The sequence below is a fragment of the Liolophura sinensis genome, chromosome 1 (assembly GCF_032854445.1).
Source record: "Liolophura sinensis isolate JHLJ2023 chromosome 1, CUHK_Ljap_v2, whole genome shotgun sequence".
Lineage (NCBI taxonomy): Eukaryota > Metazoa > Mollusca > Polyplacophora > Chitonida > Chitonidae > Liolophura > Liolophura sinensis.
In genome coordinates, this window is record NC_088295.1 from 68,161,178 (window position 1) to 68,175,589 (window position 14,412).

A 14,412-nucleotide genomic window follows, 5' to 3' on the forward strand; every position below is an offset into this window, starting at 1 on the left:
GCCTATACCGTAGGTATATTTCCTTTAGGAAAGTAGTGATTTAATATACATAACTTAAAAAAACACTAGCGTTTTACACGGCCCAATGTAAACGTACCTGAATACATGTTGCTGAGTATTACCATCGCATAGGTAATTTTAAAAATGTGGAACGTTTACTGTAAAAGGTAAACATTTTAACAATATGCGTACAACGTATATAGAGAAATCGCTGAACGTTTACTATGAATTCTAACAGCGTACTGGAGACATTTACACCTGTATGACAGGTTTGTGCTTGGGGAAAACCAGATAGAAACATCTGAAGCAGTCAACTGGTAAGAAATGTATCGGAAACAATCGCAAATTCGCAGTGGACCTTTCCAAACTGTAATTCCAGAACAAGCAATCATAGGCAATATTGTTGCAAATAGGTCAACCGGATGTCCCATACATTCGTTACAAATGTTTGAATTTTCTGTGACATGACGTCACATATGCTTTGAAATGAAAAGTAACGTTGTCACGAGAAGGGGTGATGGGTCCATCCATATATTTGCAACATCCTCAAACGTCGGTGACACTGTATGAAACGTGTTCTTTTTATATTCAGGTTTTAAGGATGAAGGTTGTACGCGGCAAGATATTTAGTGCTGGAGAAGTGTATGCTAACGACGGGTCTGAACTCAAAGGTTCCAGCATAGAGATTCCATACAAGAAAAAACTGTTTATTAGAAGCGTGATTGAAGTGTGGAAAACCTCACGATGATCGCCGGAACAACCGGCACACCACAAGCTTAACGATACCTCGGTATGACCCGGAAGTTATAGGCCGCTTTGTGTTTTTCAATAAAACTACAACTTGTCTTAAAAATGAACGATTTGTTTGTTCACCAGTCCAAAAACTAATACATATATACACACCACAGAGAAAAGTAAACACAGAAAATGTAGAATAATCTGAGAAATTGTCACATATATGATGGCGGTCACTTTTACACGACAGTGCGTTAGCGTGGAAAAAATTCCTGTCCAATTAGATTAGATAACTCGTACTTCATGTGTCTCGTAGTGAGTGAAAGAGAAACACCTAAACCGGTTACTCATGACCCTTTGCCAACTATCACACTATCGTCGATGCTCTTGTGTTAGATTCAAGTCTTTCCGTTTTCTTAAATATAAGATTTAACTTATTTCTGTATAGAAACAGACATTGAGTGATACAATGCTTTCGTGTTCTTTCTCATGCCGTATACTTAATTGTGCTGAGAGAAAACACACATTATGAAAAAAAATTATCCTCACAGTCTCTACATGCAACAATGGAGTTAATGCAACTAGAATTGACCGTCATTTATGGTGAAATTGACAATCAATATTAACTTTTATTTACGTCTCGGCATGCAACTAAGATTTTAATGGTAGCTCACCTGTGTATTACTTCACCTATGTATAATCGGTGCCAATAACTCCACTTACACCTGTCGTACACATCTACCTAATATATAGAGGAGTAAAATAGTAAATGGGTATATGTACGCATGGCGTTAAGCAGAGATCAACTAATTACAATGGTATTCAGATATGTCATTTTATTACCAAATATAAAATGCGCTAGAAATAGCTGACAAATCATCATTATTCAAACAGTTTCACCGACAATTAGGGTCCATGCATTTGGCCACAAGTACTAAAAAGCACTGGCTTGGCACAGCAAGGTTAGCAAATGCTATCCCGGCACTGACATATGCAATACTTTATATATGAAACTATGTGACTACTTTGAGAATTTGTTCCTGTTTAAATTATATCATAAGTCACGCCTCTTTAGAGAGCTACGAAGTCGGGACACCCTGGGATCAAACCCGGGTGGAGTCATACCAACTTAACACTTTACTGGTTTTGCGTGTAGATTTTCTGAGCTTCAGAAGCCGCATCGTATTCTGTCTGAGAATAGAAGTGACACTGGAAGTATTTCTCGTTTTGGGACGTCCAGTTATAAAAGTCATGTCCGTCTTGAATGGTCACCTTTCCTTGTATAATGGCCTGAGCGGCCATGCGTTTACATGTACCACCAATACCATCACATGGCCCCTTACCGTGCCCCGCTTCAAAATAGCTCCAGCGAAAAGAAGGGCCAAATTCCTCCACTTGCCAGGCAATGAGCTGGAAAATAAAACGGTTTCGATACTGAGATGATGGGCTGTCTGTCCAGCAGAATATAACCTTTACCCCTGGCAGGATTGCGCAGATCTGTGGAACGAGAGCTTTCAGTATTGCATGCACAACAATGGAATCGGGATGATTGACGTCCGAAGATTGGTATGTGCAAGGACTCCAGTTTCAGCCGGGTGAATTGTTGCAGCGGTGGCGTTCCAATATGCTGACTGTATTTCATCCATTGTTTGGCAGAGAAAGTTTTCTGCAAAATCCATTTCAACAATGACATGGTCGGGTGGCAAATTCTGTTTTAAATCAGGGAGAGCCTTGTACTGGGCTGATACGCGGGAAACATTATCCAGGAATGCCTGGTCCACCATCGTTGTTTTAAAAGTTTCTCCCCTGTCAAAGACTTTAACGATTCACATTTTCTTCTTGCCCTCAACGTCTACACACCTCCATTCCTCGTATTCTATCTTGTCATTCGTTCCAGTATTTCTACCATCTGCTCTTTGAACACAGCTCTGCTCACAGCTTCAGGGTTTAGGGATATTTTATTCCCAGAGAGATTAGGCATTTCAGCTTCAACGCCATGTTCTGGTGTTTCGTACAGAAGCATTTGTTTCTGGACAGAAGTGAGGTGAGATGGATATTTGCAGGCCGGAGTTTGCAGAACAGAGAGAAAGATATCCGCCTGATATTTGAATTTTCCATGAGGAATTTTTCGTGCAAATTGCGGAGATAATCATTCAGTATCCGCACTTGCTTCTTTTCGCCCTCCATCTTTCATTCCTGGCTTGATTCTGCTGACGTCATCGCGCTCTAGAAATGTGGTGACCTGCTCCGCCAGCTGAGTTTTTATGGCATCTCGGCGGGTACGCTTTAAAGCAGCAAGCGTCTTGGATGTAATATTAACACACCGTCGACGACATGCCCCCGCTGCTTTATTAAGGCTGGAGGCAAATCGGTACAGGTATTTGTTGATGATTTTCGCACTGATGACTCGGTTGATGATAAACTGCTTTTGTTGGGATGGGTTCTCTGTTAATGCTGAGCGTATTTCCTCATACACACTGTTTCCAAGATTCCAAGACGCCTCAGTACAGATTTTGGCAGATGCCTTGTGCTGACACCGTCTTTTCTTAGGTCTCGCTCTGTCCTGGACTTAGCTCGGCGGCTTGGGCTGTAGTAGGATTTAGAGATGACGATTTTGAGTCTGTTGTTTTCAGCCGCTCGCACCTCTTTTGGATACGCTTGAATTTTCGCTTCTCGAAGTTCAACTTTTATTCCAAAGTGTTAACTTTATTTCTGGCCTCCATTAGTGCTTTTCTTTATTGGGGGTCGTCCGAACAAGAAAAGGAAACAGCACAAGGAAGGCAGGGAGTTTGACGAGCGCGTGGAAGAGTTGACTGGTACAGAAGCCGAAATCTCAACACTTGTGCTGCTGATCTCATTGGTCTGGGTAACAGGCAGTTTGGGGATATTTTTGTTTTATTTTCTCTGTACTTAGAACAATAAAGTTTGTTACTCTCACGACGCCTTTTTAATTCCTTTGTCGAGAGCTTTTCTGCAGGGACTCTATACTTTGATTGACGTAGGGCATCTTTTTTTTACGAAACTCGGATCATTTTGCTTCATCTTTTCTCTGTACCCTTTTTGTATTTCGGCTCTCGTGTTTGCCATTATGGTCCTAAAACAACGTAAATCCATTAGTTACTGGGTTTGTAAAATGCAATGCTTGATATGTGTGTCACATAAACACATTTAAGCCGGAAAAAAGGTTTGGGGACATTTCATGCTGTTTGAAAGAATATAACAGATACGTTACCGCAATACAACAGGTACGTTACCAAGAGAGCAAGTCATGTTACTGAGTTTGTATACCGACGGGTGACATTTATATAATAATTATTACGAAATATAGAAAGTATGGGTTCTATAATATCAGTTTTCCGATTATATACACCTGTTTAAGTCAAGTAGCCAAGTGATGAAACCAGATTTCTTGGATTGATGCGGTAACTTACTCAAGCTGGAGAAGCACGATGAATGTAACTGTAGCAGACGGACCGGAAACAAGCTCATTTGTGAAGCAACGTTTGCCACGTTAACAGACGAGAAACAACCGGCGGGGAATTCAAATTTACAAGCCGTTTTTAAATCTAGTGTAACGTATCTGGTCGTATCGTATATGTTCAACCAAAACTTAATCGTACCACCAATGATAAAATAGACGTAACAGGCGTCCCTGCTACATGACAGATAAGTGCCCTCGACGTTTATTTTGATATAAAACAATGATTGGGCTGGTCCATACACCATGACACATGTGTCTACGCCTATTGTGGTAACGTACCTGTCATTCAGCAAACGTACTTTTTCTCTTTAATTGATTTCAGTTCTCCGGTCTGATCTGACAATGAAAGTTGTCAGACATCTGTATTTAAAATCTGTTAGTCGATGTATTCACAAGACGGAATAAAGGTTAAGTGTCTGATAGACGAGCAAATTCAGCGGTTTCCAATGGCCTCACATCCCTGTAACGTATCTGTTGTGTGATTTGGCGACAGCTGTTGATCCCCACAGAGACACACTAGTATGTTACACATGACCTTTATCGAGGAGGTTCTCCAAGTTTCTTTGGCATTATAACGCCAAAGAAACTCGTATCTCGTTTAGGTGAGAACTTAAGAGAAATATACAGCTAAGTATTACACCTGGTGACAAGATATTTCGTCCATTTTATGCTGTCCCCAAAGAAATTTTACAAAATTATCAGGGGCTTGTCCGGATCTTTTTCCTGTTAATGTTCGGGCAGTATGTCAACACACATTTTAGAACGAAAGCTTATCCGAAAAGAGTTTTTTGTCGTGTGCGGACAATTGCGACAGAAATATATATTATTTACACACTTAGCGGAGAATGGACCTATAGTTAGGACAGTTAGCCTATCCCGGGGGCCCACAACGTTGATCTATAGTGTAACTATAGAGCTGATTCTTCACTAACTGTAGGCCTGCACGTGTTCATACGTAAAACTGATAAGCCTGCCGGGGCCAGCGCCAGATCCTGTTTTCTGTATTCAATATTTTATCACCACAACAAAGAAGCGCCTGTGCCAGATATTTCGTTAGTGAAGGAAAGTCCTAGTAAGAAATACTGGTTATATCTCTTGATAGGTGACCTTGCCCAGAGGAGTGGATCCGAGCTTCACGGCAGTCAAAATGTGGGGCAAGTTGGTGCTGATCGTGTTCCTCGCCGTGATATTGCAGCATGTCGTGAGATTCTTGTAAGTATCTGTCTACATCTTCGGAACAAATTGGCTGCTTATATATGTTTGTACATTATGACAGTCTCTACAAACTGCCTGCACTCTGCACAGTTTGTACCGATCTTCGCTGGCATGGCTTACGAACGACAGACAGCTACAGATAGAGTGATCTGTGAGCCTGGCCAGGTTTCAAGAAATTTAGCATGGGGAAAATAAAAACGGCCACGAACGTACGGTCCGTGTATGTATACTATACCCATATTTACATAAGCACGTAAAATGCATACTGGGAGTAAATATCCTAGCTGTTGCCGGCAGACCACGTACGGTCGGAGAGGAAGCCAGCTTGAGCTGGACTTGATAGCACCATAGATTTTTTATTTGATTGGTGTTTTTACGCCGTACTGAAGAGTATTTCACTTATACGACGGCAGCCAGCATTATGGTGGGTGGAAACCGGGCAGAGCCCGGGGGAAACCCACGACAATCCGCAGGTTGCTGACAGACCTTCCCACGTACGACCGAAGAGGAAGCCAGCATGAGCTGGACTTGAACTCACAGCGACCGCTTTGGTGAGAGATTCCTGGGCCATTACGCTGCGCGAGCGCGCTAAACAACTGAGCCACAGAGGCCCCAATAGCACCATGGAAGAGCGGTCTATTATCAGGCCTACAGTACCTTTCAGCCATGAATTGAAAAATAGGCAATCACGCCCTGAGAATAGAAGCCAGCTTTGCATGCATAGAACATGACCACCCTCTTCCCTATTCATTTCTGTGTTATATATATTGAAGTCCAGTTGAAGTCCAGCTCATGCTGGCTGGCCATACGCGGGAAGGTTTTGCCACCAGCTTGCGGATGGTCGTGGGTTTTCCCAGGGCTATGTCCGGTTTTTTCCCACGGTAATGCTGGCCGCCGTCGTATAAGTGAAATATTCTTGAGTACGGCGCAAATCACCAGTCGGTCTTTCAGCAATCTGCGGATGATCGTGGGTTTCACCCAGGCTCTGCCCGGTTTCCTCCCACCACAATGCTGGCAGCCATCGTATAAGTGAAATATTCTTGTACGGCGTAAAACACCAATCAAATAAAAAAATAAATAACGCGGTGTTTCTTTAAATAACTAACAACCTTGGGCCTATAATGTGAAGAGAGCCTTATATAAGGACGAGGGGCCTCCGTGGCTCAGTTGATTAGCGCGCTCGCGCAGCTTAATGACCCAGGAGTCTCTCACCAATGCCGTCGCTTTGAGTAAAGTCCAGCTCATGCTGGCCGCCTCTCTGGTTGTACGTGGGAAGGTCTCCCAGCAACCTGCGGATGGTCGTGCGTTTCCCCCGGGCTCTGTCTGTTTTCCACCTACCATAATGCTGGCCGCCGTCGCACAAGTGAAATATTCTTGAGTACGGCGTAAAACACCAATGAAATAAATAAATAAATATATAAGGGCGATAGACGTAGATGATGTCTTTTTTTTTTTTTTTGGTCAATCGTTTTTGAACCAGTTTCCAATCAAACACTCAAATTGGCGGTTTCCTGGCTGTTTGGATGTATGTGGGGAAAAAGCCATCTGATTTACCAAGAACATTAGCGAATTCTGGTCCATAAGTAATGAATTATTCACACATGTATGGGCTTCTCCCATAACTTTCCGAGACCTATAGCTAGAATTTAACCACGTTAACCACAACTGCTGTATGTGCGGTTGTTTGGCATTGTAAATATTATTCATTTTATGCACGTAAATCTTGAACACATGTACACGGCTGCGAGTGTTTTTTGTTTTTCTTTGTTATCACATATATGGTTTACTTTTCCAGGTTTTTGATAAATACTTTTCAAAAGGTGTTCAATCATGCCCCAGGACCGTGTCGGAAGTTACCCAGTGTTGGTGAGTTGTGCTTACACTAACTTGTCCGTTCTATCCGTTATACACCTGATTTTGTGCCAAATATATACACTATACTGCTGTTATACTAATACAAGCTTGCAAAATAATCTATTGGAAATATTCTTGATTTCCCTTTTTTATTAGTGAATGGATCTGAAGACGCATACGTGTTGTCTAATGGATTGCTTTTCATATCATCGGTGAGTTGTCTTTGTAGTTCAGTAACAACATGAAAGAAATTTTTGAGATTCCCTCGCATACATCTTCAGCCTTTTGGCAGATACTGGTCGACAGCGCTTATGGCACACTTTAGACTTCTCGTCCCTGGCACTCATAAATGAGCGCCGACGTATATACGAGTGCAAAAATCTTACACGGAGAGACTCCTGACTTAAAGCTTCAGCGATTGGCTGCTGTAAGTACTACGCTTCAATTGTATTAGCCAGCCAGGGCCCCAAAATCGCCAGTCACAATTATGCATAGCTTGGTTAACATATGGTCTCAATTAGAATTCTGCCAATGCGGTCGCTGTCAGTTCGTCCAGCTCTCCCTGACTTCCTCTGTGGCCGTACGTGAGAAGGTCTGCAGCAACTGCGGATGGTCCTCCCACCATAATGCTGGCCGCCGCCGTATAAGTGATTATCCTTGAGTACGGCGTAAAACACCAGTCAGGTAAATAAATTAAAAACAAAAAACAATTAGAATTTGCAGCACAGTGACCCAAGAAACTCTCACCATTGCGATCATTGTGAGTTCAAGTCCACCTCTAGGCTGGCTTCTTTGTGGGAAGGTCCACCATCAACCTGCGAATTGCCGTGGTTTTGCCCTCGGCTGTGGCTTCCCTCACCATTACTCTGGTCGCCGTCGTACAAATGAAATATTGTTGAGTGCATCGTAAAACTCCAATCAAATCAAAGATTAGAATTTGCAAATACAAAAAGTGTACGTTTACATGATGAAAATTTAAAGCAGAGAAACAAAATTCAGAGAAATAATCTTCGAGATAAATTGAATCAATATATGTTTCTTGTGACGAATTCCTGTGTAAGCAGACATGTTGGTGGATTTTCAGGGCTTTGGACACTCTGGGAAGATCCTCAGACTGGATCTGGACGCGGATGTCACTGATACAGAGGAGTTCCGGATAGAGGGAGACTTTGACCCTTCTTCTCTCTCCCCTCACGGTTTAAGTGTGTGGCAGAACCCCAAATCTGGTGAGAACAGGGAGAGTTAACATCATCATTCATGAGAAGCTGATAATGCATGGGTGATCTAAGTGTGACGTGGACTAAAATATTCCATTCCACAAAGCTAGTTTTGACTTTGAACCGATTCCACAAAGAGAGTTTTGACTTTGGGCCGATTCCACAAAGAGAGTTTTGACTGAAGTCAAATTTTAAGACTTGTATATAATCTATATAGTTTAATGTAGCCCAAAAAACTCATTGCGGAATTGTATACTTAACACTTATCATGTCTTCAGAATTTTGTCTTCAATCAAGGGTCCAGAAATAAGTGCTGAACTGAGATTTTATATTTTGACTGAAATCAAAAATTGTCTTTGGGATTCAACACATGGTCTGAATGGCAAACTCCGATGGTTACCACTGTTTCCGGATGAACTAGTTGCTCGATCTCGGCTAGTTTTCAGTCGCTTCTCGTCTAAACTTTATATGGCCGCGCTTTTGCTGATTGTTCTTGAGGTCATAAAATTTCAATAAAATAAAATAAATTTGAAGTTGTGTGCTAATCTATGCTAAACGAATTTGCATGTATTAACTGTCGTAAATTTAAACATGTTTTCGACAGTTCGGCTTCATATGAAGTAAGTCCTGAATAATGTGTGGATAATTGCATATAATCCAAAGTATTATTCCACTTCAGATGTGTACGATTATGTCATAGGTTTTTTTTATATGGATTGAGTCAGTCAGTAAAATCGTTGTCATTTACAATATCTGTTCTATGTTTGTCCTAACACAGGTGAGGTAACACTGTTTGTTGTAAGTCATGCCAGAGCTGGGGAGAGAGTTGAGGTATTCCGCCATGATGGAACCAAGACATCCAAGGTGCTGAAGCACCTGAGGACCATTACAGACCCCGACTTTAAAACGTAAGTCTCAGTGATGGCCGTATTTGCACTGGAGTACATTGGACCCGATAGAAGTACAGATTAGAGGTTAATACGGTGTAATGATCTTATAAACCGCTAGGACTACCATAAAGGCCTGTCTCAAGGGCCGAGTCTGCCCGAGAGTGCGACAGTCGTGGTATTTACTCGATTATTAGTTAATGAGTACCACATTTAAAAATTTGAAGTCGTATAAAATTCTTCGTAGTTTAATTGCCGGATGTCTTGATCATTCCAGAATGTCCTGTAATTTGTCATCATCTGCCATCCATACGTACTGTGAATGAACAGACAGACGCCAGATAGCTTTCACGTTATATATATAGTATACTTCGCCTGACGTCATGCATCCAAAAATACAGATTCATCGCGACCTAATACAGATTATATCGTGTTAAGGTCGATAAGCCATCATAGAACAACTCAATGAATATTGAAGCAGCATATACAAAATGATGATTAAAACCTTAAATGAGTTGGTTAGCGCGCTAGCGCAGCTTAATGACCCAGGAGTCTCTCAACAATGCAGTGGCTGTGAGTTCAAGTCCAGCTCATGCTGGCTTCCTCTCCGGTCGTACGTGGGAAGGTCTGACAGGAACCTGCGGCTAGTCGTGGGTTTCGCTTGGGCTCTGCTCAATTTTCACCCACCATAATGCTGGCCGCCACCATATAAGTGAAATATTCTTGGGTACGGCGTAAAATACCAATCAAATAAATAAATAAATAAAAGCTTAAATGATGATCGGTGTATTCGTTCACGCAGGTAAATCAGAGAGTTGGTAGAATGTTGTGACGTCATTCCGCTCCTACATAATTGTAAATTGTGCTTTTTTTTAATTGTCTATATAGAATATCGCCCCAGAATTCTGGTCACCAATGTTTTAGGTATTTCAAAAGTGGGCTTGTATCTTTCGAAAATGAAGAATTTTACATTTAACCAGTGACTTCCTGTTTTCTTATGATTCAGTTTACTGCAAATCTTCAACCTTTTGGCATGTTTGCAAGGTGGTTATTTAAACATATTCTCCAGGCATTTTTCTGTGTTGCATGATCAAATTATATTTTTATCGTCATATGTGACGTTTTCATCCAAGGTGAGATGGTTTATTTATCAATTTATTTGATCGCTGTTTTAGGCCGTATAGTATAGCTGCAAAGCTACATCATGCAGTCAATATGTTTTTGTACATCACACAATTCATCTGTGGATATTTTTCCATTTCCTTCACAGATTAAACGATTTGGTGGCCACTGGTCCGGACTCATTTTACGCTACCATATGCTACACCTTCGGTCTTGCGGTAGACTTCCTGCTTCTTTACCCTGGGGGTGGGGTACTTCGTTATGACCATGGCAAGACTACTGTCTTAGACACAGGACTGGTCTTAGGCAATGGCATCAACATTTCCCCTGATAAACGGTGGGTTGATCTGTTGTTTCTGCATCCCCTTTACTTTTATCCCCTCAATATTATAAACAGCATTTCCCATACAATCACAACTCAAACATGAACACCATTTCCGACACAATTATGGACAGTATTTCCTGACACACAGTTATGTACTGGAACACCATTTCCAACTTTATCATAGACAGCTTTTCCAACAATGACATAAACACCATTTCCAACCCTGTCATAGACACCTTTTCCAACAATGACAAAAACACCATTTCCAACTCTGTCATAGACACCTTTTTCGGCATTGTCATCGACACTTTTTCTGAAAACCATTTCCAACGCAATCATGCATGCCTTTCCAACACAACCGTCCATATATCACTCCACATGCATAGAAAAGCACACCTCAAAAATAAGGCTATATGAGAAACAGTCATCGACATTTAAACATGTCAGAAGAAAAACTTCCAGATCAGATTTCAAGTTACAGATTTTCGAGAATTCTTGTATGATTGGGTATATTTAAACTATATATAAGTCATATGTTTGACTGATCCGAGTGATCGATAGAGTACATCAGCCGATTATGTGGCCCTGCCTTGTTATATAGTGTTCATCTCCTGATAAATGTAGCTTGACTTTTTCGTAAATACTTATGATTTTTTTCCTCCAGTCATGCCACTTCAAACTGGAATAAAGAAATAACTCCAGAGGGTTAAATAAACAATATGCATTATCAGCTGATAGCGGTTGTTTTGCTGTGTACATTGGATTGCTTTGTGTTTTACGCTATATCATACCTTCAACTACATATAATAGTGTATGTCTTTACGTGAATTCCAGGTATCTTCATGTGGCAGAGATAGCACGAAGGAACATTGTCACCTATGAAATACAGGCAGATAAAACAATCAAGCGTGCACAGGTATGACAATAGTTTCCGAGCTTGTTATGTGAATTCAAGCTAGCTCTAAATTGCTAGCCTTGGATGGCTTTTTCATATATTTGGACGGCGCTCGCATAGTTATGGCTGGGTGCTATTCGCCGAAGTAGGGTGTATTGTAAAATTTCGGAAAAACAGTCGATTAATATCCTCGTGTCCAGTTTCTCCTTTATAATGCTTGTAGCGTTCTAAACCGTCTAGGCAGATAAAATCCGGAGCTGTCAATCATCCCAAAGGTAAGGTAAAAAGTATATTTCATCATGCTCAACCTGCCCGCTGATTCCAAGTTCCCAAAATGGCAGTCTTGTGTCTGTGATGATATTGTATACGGTGGTTATCCTGGTCCCCCGACCTCTCGACTGAAAACGGTGGGAAATGTGTAGCCAAGGAACCCAGATAGTTTTATGATGGACGGTCATTTGTGTGAAGTTCAAGGGAGCGGAAAATTTGAAGTTGATTTGTGGATATTATCACTTTGGCAATTTAGAATTCTTTCATCTGATAGTGATGACAGTGATGTCATTGATGATAGTGACAGTGCATATGTCCTTTCATCGTTATAAAGCATTTATATATTATGCATTAGTAATCGCAGTATGTTGTAGTATAAAAGTAACGGCAATTAATACTTGTGATATAGTTGTCTACATTTCCTCTTACAGAGCAAATATGTACTTTCTTATTTATATAAAGGTGAAATGTCAGGATTTCCGTCACTGATGAAAGTGATATCTCACTCACTAAAATTAGATGTTGTTTTGTTGTTACACACTCCGACGCCATGACGTCACAAATAAAAATTTTCTTTTATGACATTTCAATCCGAGCATGACGTCATAATTCAAGTTCAGTCAACATTATCATTTCTCACCTTACGCAACAAGACACGACGCCATACACGACGTCACTCAGTGTACACAAATCTGTGAAAGCCTACAGCTGTAAACATGCGTAAGCTTGTTCAAATACACAAAATCGCGATATTGTCCAAATATAAATAATAAATAGAATATTGCACGGTGAAGGTTAAATATCACATTTTTCTCGTGAAAGGTGGAAATGATAACCCACGAGACGCGTATCAGTTTCACCTCTCACTCGAAAAATATTTATGATACTCAACTTTCACTGTGCAATGTCCTCTATCTATTTGTAATATTTATTTATTTGTTTTATTCATTTATTTATTTCACTGGTGTTCTACGCCCTACCCAAGAATACCTAACTTTATGATGGAGGCCAGAATTATTGCGGGAATTAATTTGTAACAACTATCTTTTGACATTATCTCTTGTACATATGATTGATAGGAAGCTTGGAGTTTTTGTTATTCGAACTAAGGATGTAGGCCTGCCCTCATTTTTACATCCCCTCGATCACAGGTATTTGACACTCAGACTGGCCCAGACAATATTCACGTGGATCCAGACACTGGTGATCTGTGGATAGGAGGTCATCCTAACAGTTATCTCGCATCCTTTCATCTGTCCGCACCGGAGAAAAACTACCCTGCATACTCCCAGGTAAAACATAACTAACTGAAGTTAGATCTATAGATCTGTGTAACCCGAGTGCACTATTCTCGTGCCAGCTGCTTAAATGCAAAAACAGCACAGATGACGCTTTATATCAATACCGTTCCTCCTGCACCTTGTTCAAACCCTAGGGAAAAGCGGGGTAGGGAGGGGGTGAAAATCGTGTTCACCAACAGTGAACTCGTGTCATACTTTGCCATTCGAAACCTCATTTTCGTGTGGTATTAACACGAGTGCAGAAGTTCGAATACGGAGTTTGTGCTCCCTAGACTAACTTGTCAGACGTACAATATGTCTGAAGTAAAACTTGTCCCCAGTGGGTTCGTTGTTTTCTTTTGAAATGACGATTTGATGATAGTACCAAGTCTTCACATCTGATATAAATATTCATAAGTTATTGGTACAAATATTCTAGTGTTTCTAAAGCTGTGGCTTGAAAATATGTATGCTCTCCATATTAACTTATCTGTGCGCTGGTAACTGTGGATGTGTTTACAAGCGATATCTGATATCTAATATATTATAACAAGCTTATTATTTTATCATGAGGATCATAAAGTACAAAATATAATGGGAAACCGGTTATGTTTTCTTTTTATTCCAGGTTTTAAGAATGAAGGTAGATCGTGGTAAGATAACAAGCGTTAGAGAAGTCTATGTGAACGACGGGTCTGAGATTATGGCTTCTAGCATAGCCATCCCCTACAAGAAAACACTGTTTATTGGATCGGTGATTGAAGGAGCCGTCGTGTGCGAGCTGATTTACCCTGGATAAACCTGTGTATCGCATGACACTTGTATAAATACAGGAAGTCCAACCTTACAACTGCGTTTGCTAAAAACAAATATTTTAAACGCAACCTAATCCATCCTTTGCTGTGACACGTCCATATATAATTACAACCTTAGTCTTGTGCCGGCGTCGAAGGTATGACCGTATTGCAACGTTATAAATACCGGTAACTACATTAAAGTAAATAAACATGCAAATATTTGCTCAGCCAAAAAAAAAAAAAAAAAGAAAAAAAATCTTGGTTACTTTTGCGACCATGTGTGTTTGGTTTGATCGAAACAACAAGGACATGATTATATAAAGGTGTGACTGGA

General features: G+C 40.7%; 1 protein-coding gene across 1 annotated transcript; it reads left to right on the forward strand.

Moving 5' to 3' along the window:
• Positions 1 to 5,329: 5,329 nt before the first annotated feature.
• On the forward strand, positions 5,330 to 14,412 carry LOC135482196 (serum paraoxonase/arylesterase 2-like). Its single transcript, XM_064762068.1, has 9 exons — positions 5,330 to 5,428; positions 7,227 to 7,297; positions 7,442 to 7,497; positions 8,370 to 8,511; positions 9,281 to 9,410; positions 10,660 to 10,848; positions 11,671 to 11,752; positions 13,153 to 13,293; positions 13,910 to 14,412. Exons 1-9 carry the CDS (start codon positions 5,364 to 5,366, stop codon positions 14,078 to 14,080), a joined length of 1,047 nt encoding a protein of 348 aa, XP_064618138.1. The 5' UTR covers positions 5,330 to 5,363; the 3' UTR covers positions 14,081 to 14,412.